The 14,296-nt window shown below is 42.1% G+C and overlaps 1 protein-coding gene across 1 annotated transcript; it reads right to left on the reverse strand.

The window, feature by feature from the left end:
- Positions 1 to 7,906: 7,906 nt before the first annotated feature.
- Positions 7,907 to 9,988, reverse strand: LOC148014638 (putative FAD-linked oxidoreductase ARB_02478). Its single transcript, XM_087666898.1, has one exon. The coding sequence runs from the start codon at positions 9,516 to 9,518 to the stop codon at positions 8,130 to 8,132; it is 1,389 nt and encodes a 462-aa protein (XP_087523024.1). The 5' UTR covers positions 9,519 to 9,988; the 3' UTR covers positions 7,907 to 8,129.
- Between the last annotated feature and the right edge of the window lie 4,308 nt (positions 9,989 to 14,296).

The following is a 14,296-nucleotide window of genomic DNA, read 5'->3' on the forward strand; positions in this document are numbered from 1 at the left end:
TATATGTAATAAAGTATTGTATCAATGTATATTATGTTATACATTAAGTAATATATTACAAAATATGAGATATACATATGCCATTTTTACATTTTAGTTATTAATGTTATATATTTGTTAACATTATGTTATTACATCATTTCGACTTTACAATATTTACCAATGGGACTTATATTGATCTAATCTTAGTGATTTCGACTTTCATTGAGGGTAGTTACACACCAACACGCGGCCGCCCAAGTGTGCAAGAACTGGCCAATAGGAAGACCCAAAATCCGAAAACGGGCGCCCCCCTCTTACACACTAGGGGCACCCGGCATCTCCACCGAAAGGGGGTCTTCAATGCTCCCCTTGCCTTCTTTCAAAGTTCCGCAGGGCGGGGGAGCTCCCCCGTCTGGTGTCGTCCGCAGGCAGAGCGAGTGGGCTCCAGGCATCCCTCTTTGCCTGTTGCTAGGTTTCGGCCTCATTAAGCTTCCCTGTATTGCCCGTTGCCAGGGAGCCATTGTGAAGAAGTAGGTTCTCCATAGGTATAAACATCGTGCTAGGGGTCGCCATACATGTGTTTTCGTCTCTCTGTGTTCGTTTGGATTCATCCCTCTCTTCACAAAAATCTATACACATCCTGAAGGTGGGAAGGCATCTTTGATGATTATGCATCCAGCCATGTTTCTCTCTCTTCCAGAAACCACTTGTATGTTAATCATGGCCAATTGGTTGCAGGTGATTTGCAAGCTTCACATGTGGTCTTATCATAGGTGATTCGCAGGCTTCACTTGTGGTCTTATCATAGGTGATTCGCAGGCTTCAATGATGGTCTTATCATAGGTATGCTCTCTCTCTCTCTCTCTCTCTCTCTCTCTCTCTCTCTCTCTCTCTCTCTCTCTCTCTCTCTCTCTCTCGTAGGAAATAGAAGATACACAATAGAAATGCATTGCTGCTATTTAAAAATGCTCCATTCATTCTATTGATAGAGGCTCTTTTTCTGGTGAGATTTGGAATTAAAATTTCCCACACGGAGGACAGAAATGTCTGGGGAGGAAATGTGATAAAGAAGGATGAGCAGGTGATTGAAATGGACGAGGTCCTTAGGGAGAAGCCAAAGGGCTTAATTGGTTTAATTATGTTCGAACACATGTAGTGCAACTTGCCCTAATTTTGGAGGGTCTAGAGGTTGCTTTCTGTAACAGATTATCATGACACGTTGAATTTCTGCATTGTGTTTATGAAGAAGTTGAAAGTTTTGTGCAATTATAGATTATCATGACAGGTTGAATGTCTGCATTGTGTTTATGAAGAAGTTGAAAGTTGTGTGCAATTACAGATTATCATGATAGGTTGAATGTCTGCATTGTGTTTATGAAGAAGTTGAAAGTTGTGTGCATACATGTTTGGTTTGTAAGCATGCATGCATTTGCAAATTGAACTTATTTGTTGAAGGGTGTTCAAATTGTAATATGTTGAACGTGATTAGATTAGCTATGTTTTTATCTTATGTTGTAGTGCATTATACATTTTGAATGTTTTGTGTACACATGTTTCATTTGTGTGCTTGTGTGCTACCTTTTAATCTTAAAGAGGTATTATATTTGCAAATATAGTTGCCATTTGGAGACCAAGGATAATGGTTTTTTGCAAACCAAACAAGATCTATACATCATGGTTTTTGTAAAGAATGATGAAGCAAACTTTGAGTTTATATATACTTAGTTTCTTCATTTGCATATTTTTTTAGTCTATGCCAACCTTGGGTTGATTGAGAACAAAATTTCACATAGTATCTGCTTTTATAAGTACTCTTGAAGTATCTATACACATTTGTGTACACTATGTTGATTGAGAACAAAATTTCACATAATATCGATTTTGTTATGCACAGTTGAAGTATGCATACATGTTTTTGTATTACTACATTTGTGTACACTATGTTGATTGAGAAAAATATTTCACATAATATCGATTTTGTTATGTTGAAAGTGTTGGAAAAGACTGTCCATAGTGCTACCTATATTTTTGAAACTATCCATTGTTTGAAACTGCCTGAAACTGTCCATTGTCCATAAAATGGAACTGTCCTTTGTCCATAGTGTTGCATATTTGTAGGCAAAATTTCTCATCATGACATTCACATATGGTTTGTGCATGGCTTCAAATTTTAGCATGTTTGAGCTCTCTTGATTAGAGTAATACCAATGTGAATGTGCCATCAAATGTTGCTATAAATCATGCTAGGTATATGCTCAAAATAGTATCCATTTTGGTGCCTATTTGTAGGGACTTGTCTGTTTGAACTCTCATAATTATTGTTACATAAATAATAATAATGGATCAATTATGTAAAGAACAATAAACCTGTTTGTCCATTCACGTATTGTAAATGATGGATCAATTTTCATGTGTAAGGCATGGCTCGATGGATTCTCAAGAGAGCACTCCCATGGAGGAGTTTCATCAGTTCATGTCTCAAATGAGCCAAGATGCAATATGCAATAATGACTTCATGTACTCTTCGAGCAAAAGTGTGGGTGTTCCAAACCACATTCCAAGCCATAGTGCCATTGGCAATATCCCTGCAAACGTGTTTACAAACCACCCTCCTTTGATCAATCCTCATCCTCCTCAATTTGTACCATTCCAACAACCAAGACAATTAGGTATAGAGAGACCCACAACAATACACAATAATGTAATTCTTCGTCCAATTGCACATAGTCCTCAACATGGCCCCTCGGCACTACCACAACAAAAACCACAAGCAATAAGTTCCTGTGATGCCAACTAGGACACATGTGAAGAGGTTGACTTGGTTCAGACTCAAGAACCAATGGTGCCATCTTCCAAGAATGCCAACAAACAATGTCCACGGCGAACATCATCGGAGTCTGATGCTCCTAAACCTCCTAAACCAAAGAGGGCGTGGAAAGGAAAGAATCAGAATGACGGACCTGAGACAAAAGATCATTCAATAGCCATAAAAAAAACCGTTTGCACAGTAGAAGGATGCATGGACAATACAACTCATTCACATCAGAGGATCCATGAGTGGGGGGTTCTCAAAGCCACCAAAGCAAGGAGTGGATATATGGTCCAAGGTGGCCACCCAGCTAGCATCGCTATTTCCAAAGTTCGACAAAGTTGGTGAGGCATGCAAAAAACACTGGGGGATGCGTTTATGAGTCATATAGAAAGGATAAGGCCCACAATGCCATATCAGGCAATGATCTCAAGATCATTTGTCAGTGGTATAATCTTGTGGATGAATATATGTGGAATCGTGCCAATGTTGTTAGCGATACATATGTCTCGTCTATTGGTGGGTTGTCTTCATCACAAGACAACACTACATCAGTCTCCAATGATCCATGTGACCACACCCAGGAAGACATTGGCTCCAATGAGCCTTCGAAGATCGTGCATGATCAAACAACCAACCAAGGAGCACGCAATAAGAAGGGTAGAAAGATAGAGGAGTCTCTCAGTGACATGGCTAGCACCGCCCGATCAATGTTAGCCAACCAAAAATCAAACTTGGAGGAAAAAAAAAGTATTTGAAAAGTGCAAGCTCGTTATCATGGATACACTTGCCTCCTCGGTATCTTGTATGTTAGATGTAATCAAAAGTCTTAAAAAGGAATGATGATTTCAACTGTTGATGAATTTGAAACTTAAAAAACAAATATTTGTTATTCTACCTTTACATCTCTCTTTAGTTCTCTCATAAAGTTTCGTCAAATCTTTTGACAGGTGAATGGACGATGAAAATCTTTTGATAATGTGTGTCATTGGTGTTGTAGTTGCTGTCATGGCAATGTTTCAACTATTGTTAAGTGATTTGGATAACGGGGATGATGATAATATGCAATTTCATACTTTGATAGAGTGCATGGCTCGAGATTACGTTGCACGTCGAGCTAGGATAGGTCAAACAAAGGCACGATCAATGGTCATGTTGGGCCTATCCAAGACCACAAACTTTTATGGAGCAGGGGCTTTTGGGGAGTTATACAAAACTAATGTTTAAAAGCAGGTTACGAGTTAGTAGGAGTACATTTGAATATCTCGTCACGAAGTTAGCACCACAAATGCGACGCAAGAACATTAACTATAGAAGGGCAGTACCTATGGAGAAGCGGATCAGTGTGGCTTTGCATCGCCTGGCGAGTGGCTCAAGTTTGAGATTGATAGCTGATTTGTACGAAGTCTCAACTTCGTTTACACAGTTGGCTGTTCTGGACTTTTGCGATGCACTGGCTGCTTCTCGATTGCATGGTATGCATGTAAAGTGACCAATGCCACAAAAAATGCAAAAATATGCAGATACATTTCAAGCACTTCAAGGCATACTGTATGTTGTTGGTGTAGTAGATGGTAGTCATATACCCATGAACCATGAAGATTATTTTAATAGGAAGGGCTTCCACTCTATTATTCTGCAGATAAGCGTGGGAGCCAATTGTGTTGTTTGGGACTATGACATTGACTGGGCAAGTTCTATGCATGATTGAATGTTTTTCAACGTTTAGACCTAGGAAAATGATGCACAAACAAAGCTCTAGGAGAATAATGTCTACTAGATGATTGTGCTTATCTTGCATGCTTTTGGATGCTTCCTTCTTTCAAGGGTAGTAAGGATGGGCTATCTCCCGAACGTATTATTGGAATTACATACAATCAAGTACTCGTATGCTAGTTGAAAGGGCATTTGGCATCCTTAAAGCGCGATTCCGTATATTGTTAAAGAGATGTGACATGCTTTTACAAAATGTCCCGAAGATGGTGGGAGCATGCCTTGTTCTACATAATATATGCATTGTGCATGGAGATAATTTTGATGATGCATGGATACATGAAGCAACAGCAGAACTTCAGAGAGAGAGTAATTCTGACTCTACGGAGGAGATGGACAACGAAGACAACGATGAGTAAACTTTTGTAGCATCTGCGGTGCAGGTGGAAAGGCCTAGTCTGCTATTATCATGCCTTCTAGTGCAGCAACCTCCACAAACTCAAGGATAGCCTATAAATGCAGGCCTTGCTCAACCTCAAGCATGGTAGCATATTTCTCAATCTGCTCAAAGTTTTATGTTCATTGTAGGGGACATGTAGACTTATGTTGTAGTTCCTTCAAGCCTCTCTAGTGCAAGCACAGGTGGTTTTCCCCAACAAGCTCAAACTCTAAGTTCAGGACAATCATTTTCCATATTGGCATTGGAAAGTGTCATGCCATATGGCTGCTAAGCAGTAGAGCAGAAGGGAAGTTGAATTCACCGCAAGGTGTTGTCAGAACATGTCTTCTAACATGAAATCTCCATGTCTTCTAAGATATACACCCTAGCAATACCTTGAACACATTAGTGGAGTGGCCACAACCACAACCACCACCACAAATGTGACAACTTCAGCAACAACTGCACATACAGTTTCATCCACATCAACTTCAATAGTAGCAACAACAGCCCTTGCAACTCCAACAAATAGCTCTAATGCAACACTATGTTGCAGCATTTGGCTATTTTCAAACAGAAATTGCAGGAGCAGCCCTTGCAGCTCCAACAAACAACTCTAATGCAACACTATATTGCAACATTTGGCTAGTTTCAAGTAGAAATTGTAGCAGCAGCAAACAGCTTTGATGCAACACTATGTTGTAGTATTTGGCTATTTTGAAATAGAAATTGCAGTAGCAGCAACTTCAATAGCAGTAACAACAGCCCTTGTAGCTCTAACAAACAGCTCTAATGTAACACTATGTTGCAACATTTGGGTATTTTCAAACAGAAATTGCAGCAGCAACTCCTCTCTTTGCAACAACAACTTCTTTGTTTGCAACATCAGACTCCATCACTGCTTCAGCATCAAGCAGTCCTTCAACAACATCCATTGTCAGGTCTTCAATAGTAGGTGATTTTACCACAGCAACAACAATCTGTCTTGCAATCTCTTGCATGAGAAGTTGGCACAACATCAACAATCTCAATCACAGCTACAATAGTAGCACCAAACATCAACTTCGTTGGCAACTTTCATGCCTCTAACTCAGCCCCCCCCCCCCCTTTCTAACACAATCAGCCCATACTGTTAAGCGCAATCACATCCAATTAAGTAATTTTCAGTCATCCTTGCATAATTTTCCTAATTTTTCAGTCATCCTTGCATGTGCAGCATATATGGAAAGGTAAAAAGAGGAGTGGTGTGCCAAATTTTTTTCCCTCTTTCCACCTTTCTGTAGAGCGCTCGGTAGAGCCATGCCTCAACAACATGGTGACAGGGTTCAACTCCCCTGCTCTCTTTTTCATTACTAAATGAGGACCTGCCTTACTCCTACCTTACTTCTGCCTTCTCCCTTTTTGAATTAAGCTTCTACTCCTGCCTTACCCCAATGAATGAGGACTTGCTTGTACTGAAAATGGAGAGAAACCTACACTCAAAGCCTCTCCAGGTGGTTGTACCATGAAAGCTAGTGAGCAGTATTGTGCCGTGAAGCGATTCTCGTTGCCAGTGCTTGGGCCTCAAGCATACTCATAGAGCACAAAGATGAAAACAACATATTTGTTTGTGCCGGGAATGCAACATTTGGCTCGAATTCCAGTACATGATAGTGGTGTAATGTCGTTCTTTCAAGGAAAGATGTGTGATGTTAAATCTCTATTCAATTTAGGTTTTTCATGTCGTATACGGTCTGGTTGCTGTCAATACTAATAAACATGATTGAACCAACATGAGGTATTGAACTTGGCATTACTGGACAAACACTTGATTTAAAAAATTAGATGGGCTGTTCTTAAGATACAAATGTCCATCTATGTATGAAGCACAGGTGAAATACTTGCAAGCATTCAGCACAGATGACTCCACCACATTTTGTGATGAGCGTTAGGCACGGGATGCTTTATTAGTTGCCTCTGAAACAATATATGTGGTCTTGGCTGCAGCCTTTTGAGCTTGGATTTACATACTGTTCTCAAATACTCGCAAACATTCAACGCTAGTGACTCTGAAGGGGCACAGTGATACCATGATGCGGAAGTGAATGCGCTTCCAAAAACATGCATAGAAGTCACCATAGAAACAAATATATTGATGCAGAAAGCAATGAGGCAATAAGGTCATAGTCTTGGAGTTCTTTGGTAGGAAAAACCTCAGATTCATGCTTTTAGTTTTATTGGCGACTTTTTTAAAAGTTTTATTAGTTGGTTTAAAGTGTTTAATCAAGTATTCTAATAATAACTATTATGAGAATGATGATCAACATCCGTAACGTCCTTTCATTCACATGCGATTTAGGAAGTGTCCGGTGCGTAGGTGGTGGCCGGTGTGTAAACAATTGGGGACGGACACTTTTCGATAATGAAAAGTGTCCACTGCCCAATGTGTAAGCAGGTGGCGGACAAGTGACTGCCCAAGTCAACTTTTCCTGTGCCCACAAACTGTGCGCAGATTGGGCAGGCAATGGCGGTGTGACCAGACTGAGAGCTTGTAATGTTCCAACTTTTTTTAGCCCATTAAAGCGACAGTGGAAATTCAACTCCTACGGTCTACCCTTTTATTTATACCCTCTTGAGGTTTGTTATCGTTCTCCAGAGACCAAGAGACAAACACCTGCGACCTCTCTCTCTCTCTCTCTCTCTCTCTCTCTCTCTCTCTCGTGCATGCACGATGTGGAAGGGGTGTGGTACCCCTTCGTACAAGCAACGTGCGCCCCCAACCTTTCGTTAATATTAGTCAAAGATTTAATGGCTTTGGTCCTAAAATCCCAAGTCAAAATATTAAGCATCAAACACCTTCGTAGCACCTTGTGCTTGGGGAATTGGAACAACATCGTCCCACGCACCGTCACTTTGAATGCGTGATCAGATGACACCGGGAAACGAGTCTTACGTGTAAAGCTTCTCTTTTTACATCGAAAGAACTCAAACGAATGAGATTATGACTCATGAGACTATGATACATAACGATTATCATAACGCTCCCAAGCTTTGCAGCTACGACAGGAGACTAATATAAATATATATTGTACCTACCATATGTCGCGAAGAGGTAATCATAATGCTCTCAAGCTTTGCAGATACGACGTGAGACTTGTATAACATTACACCTACAGGCTACCATGTGTCGCGAAGAGCGTTGTAAACTTACAAGGCTATTTCACTCCCTACACATCTTCTGCAGTAGAAGACGCCACGAGGATCGACTTTGCGTTTGATGCGCAGGAGCTCCTGGTAGTGAGCCCCGAAGAAGGACTGCTGCCAGTCGGGCTCGTTGGGGTCAGCCTCGTTCAGGTAACACCCGGACCCCGGCGTCAGGCTGCGGAAGTACAGTCCGTTCATCTCCGTCACCATCTGCGCCTTGTAGTCCTTCTCGGCCAGCGTGGCATTGTCTTCCCATCTCGCAACGATAATGACGTGCCACAAGGCTTGTCGCCATGCGGGGTTTACTGCGCTGCCGTCCACATCACCCCGGGCGACGACTCTCCCGGCCACGAGCAGGCCATTGATGGCGTAAATCGCGCCCGATGACAGTATTCCCAAGAAGGCGTCCGCCACGCCGGAGGGGTGCTGAGTCAGCATGGCCTTGGGGAATAGCCGGGACGAGAGGAGGATGTTGTGGCCCGTGGAGCTGGAGCACACTCCAGGGTTGATTGAACACTCCTGGTATCTGTGCATCTCGAGGAACGTCGAGAATTCCCTGATGGTCTGGTTCACTATGGCCACCTTCCCCCCGCTCTGCCTCGCATAGGCCGCGATCGGTTCGAAGGCCTTCTCTGCCGCCACGCCATCTCCATTCGGCAGCACATATCGCATCTCCACGCGCTTATAAGGCTGGCTCGGGTAGACGTATGAGTAGCCTGCCCAGTCGCCAGCGTCAGAAAGCGCCACCTGCAGCTTAACGTACTCCGTCACGAGGCCATGGAAGCTGCTTTCGTCTCGTGCTTCAACTCCGTATGTGACAAACACTACGCTGGACAGGGGAGGATGAGTCCTGTGAGTGACAGATATCACGACGCCGAAAGTGCCACCCCCGCCGCCTCTCAAGGCCCAGAAGAGGTCCGCGTTCTGCAGTCTATTGGCTATACGAAGCTTTCCGTCCGCAGTCACCACCTTGAGCTCCAGAATGTTGTCTGCACACAGCCCCAGCATAGGGGACAGAGGGCTATGGCCGCCTCCTTGCAGGTAACCCCCGCCCGTGCTCACAGAGTCAGCGGCGCCCCCCACGATAATCCTCTGTCTGGCATCCACGGCCGCGTACAGGTCTCGCCACTGAACTCCCACCTCGGCCACGACAGCGGGAGCTCCCACGGCCGCACAAGCCCTATCATTTTCTGCGCCAGCAGGACACCCCTCAGGACTGAAGGAATCATGGAAGGTAATTTGTTGGAGACGATGCAGCCATATGCCTAGAGAGCCGGGAGCCGTGCTCCGTCCAGAGTAGTCGTGGCCGGTGGTCTTGATGCTGAGCCGCACACGGTAGCGAGCAGCGAACCTGACGGCGGCCTGCACGTGGGAGGCCTGCAGCGCCTCCATGGCGTACACAGGCACGGCTCCTTTGTAGCATGGCTTTGAGGGGTCACTGGTAAGTGCGCAGCCCTGATTTCTATCCCATTCCCAGTTAGAATTTTACATGGCGCCGGCCTGGTCGCCTCTCCAGAAAGAGTTCTGCCATTCATCGTAAGCCTCCTGACAGGCTTCCGGGCTCCTATTGGGACCGTTATGGCAAGGAGAAGCAGGAGGGAAGGGGGCCAGCAGGCGGCCTCCGACCGACACATTCAATTTATTCCAGGCAGCAAGGCTAGGCCAGCAACCCGAGTCAGGGAGGCAATACTTAATATGCTCTCCACTCGAGCAATATTCTATCAGCCCCGCACAGACGCACAGGATCGGAATGAGATGGAATTGCATGTAATTCCTACATGTCATCGACATCGTCCTTACGAAACAAGAGTAAATCTTTCTGGTCTTAGCCACAATTGCACAGCAATCCCGGAATTAGATCGACCGTCAGCCTAAAAGCACACCGGCCCTCGATTTAGATAGACTATGAGCTTAATTATAATCGCTGAAAGAGGAATATTGGCGTCTTGATCAAAGTTGCAGATAACGAAAGTGTCAGGTTAGAACTAAACCGCCGATCATGCTTAACGAATCACGATGGCCCTGATGTCGACTCCTCTATTAGTAATTAGTAATTATCTGAAATATCTCACAAATTTTCTCACGTGTGTTCATCCTCTAATTTTAGGAACATTGAGAGATTGGCATCGCCCATAAAAGAATTTAGGTGCTGTGTTCAGTGCGCTGTCGGCTCGAAAAATTTATTCTAAATTTGTCAAACTTTTCGTCCATCTATTGTTTGAGTAAACTTGTTGGGCCTGCCCTATGCCTGCACCAGGACCACAACTGCCAAGGAAATTGGAGCTGTCCCGTATCCCTCTCCTCATCGAGTGTGCCACAGATCACAATCTGTCTCGACATTGATGCCAATCACATTCTGAACATCTCTGTAGATGACAAGAGTGGGGCAGAAGAATAAGATCACCATCACGAATGACAAAGGGAGATTGAGCAAGGAAGAGATCGGGAAGATGGTGCATGATGCAAAGAAGTGCGAGTTGGAGGATGAGGAGCACAAGAAGAAGGTGAAGTCGAAAAACTTTTGGGAAAACTATGCATATACCCTCTCGGACAAAGTTAACTGAGAAACTAGATGTTGTAGACAAGAAGAAGAGAGAGGATGTAACGGAGAAGACCATCCATAGTAAGTCATAGGGGAATTGCTTCTTGAGCTACATTTGCACTTAAGTGTTTGAGTGGGGTCCTACAATCAAGTCCAATATGTACTTGATTGGTTTGAATCCCTTGCTATCATGTACATGAGGAATGGATAGAACATATGGACCATACACGAGACATTTGTTTGTGTATGCATCCTAGCTATTTAGACATTTTCTATGCATCTTTGAAAATGTGAAAATATCATTTCTCTTAGAAATATCAATGTTTATTTCGATGGTGTTTTGCTATTAGAGTCTATGGTGATTTGATATGCATTATTACAAAACTTCTTGAAACAGACTTTACAATAACATACACATTGTGTCATTGTAAAATATGTGTGTTTCAATTATAAAAGTTCTAGTATAGCAATAGATATCAATAACAGCTTTGAAACAACTCACAACTTAAATATCCCTAAGCAATTTTGTAACATACCCGTTTGAAACATCCTTAGTAGCACAATTTAGTGGTCCATCAAGATGATTTTTCTAGGTGGTGTCACTCGGTACTATTTCGAATAACATGAGGTTTGCTACCTAGACTCTCTTGATGCCACTTCGCAATGGAAGGTCTTGGCCATTCCCACGAAAATCGAGCTGAACTTCGATTCCTTAGTAAACCAAGATTTCTTATTTGGGTTAACTAGCATCGGTCTTCGAGCAACTACTTGTGTTAGATTGCCCCCAACTCATATCGCACTTGGTTTAGGGAGAGAGAAACAAGGGGGAGTATGAGTATGTCATCTACTTATATGGCAAAGTCTCACTCTATTCCCCTAAAAGGATATGGAGTCAAGGTTCTAATTGATCCTATGGGTCATGTGATATTTTCAAGAAATTTATAAAAGTTAGTAGGTTAGCTAGTTAGTGTGAAGATGGTTAGTAGTTAGTAAGTAAGATAAGTTAGTTAAGTAAGTTAGATAAGTCAGTAAGTTAGATTTAGATAAGTTAGTCAATAGTTAGTAGTTAGTAGGTTAGTTACTAAACTAACAAAAACTAACTTTAATAAAAATAACTAACTAAACTAACGATTACTAACCTTAAAAGAAAGTAATAAAAACTAGTGTTTTTATTTGGGGGGGGAGGGGGGGGATGCCCCCCGACCTCCAAATCATCTTCATCATCATCATCTTTGGCATCATCTTCATCATCGTCACATCACAATCTTCTTCATCATCGTCATCAACATCATCATAATCTTTATCTTCCTCATCTGCACGATGATGAAAATCCTATTTGCACAAAAATATCTCCTTTAATCTCCGTAAGCAAGCATCGACAGCCTCAGGACTCTCCTTTTTTTTAAATTTAAAAAATAAATTAATAAAATAAAAAGAGAGAGAAAGAAGCTTTCCACTATGAGTGGAGGAGCTTTCTTTGCGCAAAGAAGGGTAGAAAGAGAGAGGAAGGGAGAGGTAGCTTGCACTCCCTTTAGCCTATAAAAAGGCATGCTCTCTACTCAATTTAAAGGGCAAGAGAGACCCTGAGAGGTTGCCAAATTAGTGTGTCCCATATCCTTGCACTTAATGCAAGATGGTAATCATATGAAAGTATCGCTTGTTGATAGAACATGTACGATGCTTCAATGAGTTTCAATCAGAGATCATTGACCAGGTGATCTTAGACTTTGAGCAGAAGGTTAAAAATGTGTGTATCAATCATGATTTACATTCACAAAGTAATTGAATAACATATATAAAAATATTAGATGTGCACCCTAGAAATTTGTACAGAGAGGTGATGCTTCATCCCAAGGAATGCACCTATTACGGCCCATTAGAAGAGACGTTCATGGGTGTGTAGTAGGGATGGAGTGCTTGAGCCAATATACAAATTGGAGGGCGCATCGTAGACTATACCCTCGATCCTAGAGGAGACAGTGGGCCTTTTAGACCGTTCTCCAAACTTGGAGCCTGAGATGGAGGCAATGATTGATGCATGATTGATGCCAGGAGGCATATTCCACAGTGGATTTCATAAAATTATATTTATTTTCGGAGCTCATACACAAGGTGGATCCCTTGTGCGAAAAGTCGATGGGGACGCCTGTCCTTTTCGGGCATCTCGTTAATTTAATGTGCAAGTGGGTGATTTTGCAAAATACATATTTAAATTAATGGACGTTTATGAGTTTAGAGTGCGCACTCGTAATAAATTAAGGTTAGGACTGAGTTCTAATAAATTTATTTATTTTGTAGCTGAAGACTACTAGGTATTCACTTTTGTCGGTTTAATTTTATTATTTTCTAAAAATTGTGAATGCTTGAGTTGATGTGTAGAGCAAGTAGCACTGGGCGATAGCGTGTATTCAAGTTATTTAGAAGAAATTATCATTTTTGATGGGTGCGTATTTTAGGCGTGGCACCAATATTTATTTTGATGCGCTTATTTATTAAAGTGCTTGATATATATTTATTATTTTTTATACGCATGGGCGCACGATTTAAATATTTGTTATTGGACATTGTATTTGGGCACAACCCAACTCTTTGGGCGCCCAAGTGCTTTATTCTTTATTTGGATAAGAGCAAACACAAAAGCTAAAGCATGCTAATTGTAAATTTGGGCTATTTTTGAGCTTGGAGAGGAATAATATATTAAATACATGCTTTGTGGAGCGCTCACACAAGGCAAGGGGGAGATTGTACCCAATTAGTCTTTTTGCTTCATGTCATGCAAGTCTTCTCTATTGTTTTTTGTGCAAAAGTAGAGTTCTTTTGTTCTTGGGGACTTCCGGCGCTTGCTACGTACGCATACAACATCCGATTTGTGCACGAGTGGTATCAGAGCGAAGCTGAGATCGAGGCTTCCAATCGCTTACCATCTCGCATGAAGGCGAAGCTTCTGGAACGATCGAGCTCTACAGTCACTCTCGTGGCAATCCATCAATACCAACATGTTCCTGGTAGCTAAGAACCCCCTACTACACTGTTGGATCGCAAAGGACCAATCTCTGACAGCGGAGGACCACTTCTCAAGTTCCTTTGTTAAGTCTTCTACTTCTCAGAAAAATAGGCAAGCAATTTTCTCGAAATTGAGTTTGTAAGCTTAAAGAAAAGCTTAAAAAGCTTAATGCCTCAAAGATTTCACAATCGACGGCAGCAGCATGTACTGATCGCCGCCGTCGCCATTCAAAAGATGCCGTCGTCCTCAGAATCCACGATTAAGTTAAATTTCTATTATCCAAAGCCTAAATCTTTTTAGGTTTATTAAGGCTCAAAGACTCAATTTCCAATCTTTACTATACAGGTTGTTCACACTGAATTACTTCCAAACCAGTTTCGTAGTTCCTGCAAGCCTCTGTTCACACCTGTGCTATTGATAGAGATAATTTCCAACAAGTAGATTGCTATATGCAGTCTACACGAACAAAGTATACGCTTGGAAGAAGACCGTGACATCAACTTCAGCATCCACAAAGAAAAAATATTGCAAAAATCCATTTTAAAAAAAAGAGAGAAATAAGTCTTGTAAACCTAACTTTGAGTACGCTCATCCCGCTAATAAGATTTTGAGTGTGTGAGGTTG

The sequence above is a fragment of the Lygodium microphyllum genome, chromosome 25, assembly GCF_053477565.2.
Source record: "Lygodium microphyllum isolate KBCC chromosome 25, Lygodium_microphyllum_v1.1.10, whole genome shotgun sequence".
Classification (NCBI taxonomy): domain Eukaryota; kingdom Viridiplantae; phylum Streptophyta; class Polypodiopsida; order Schizaeales; family Lygodiaceae; genus Lygodium; species Lygodium microphyllum.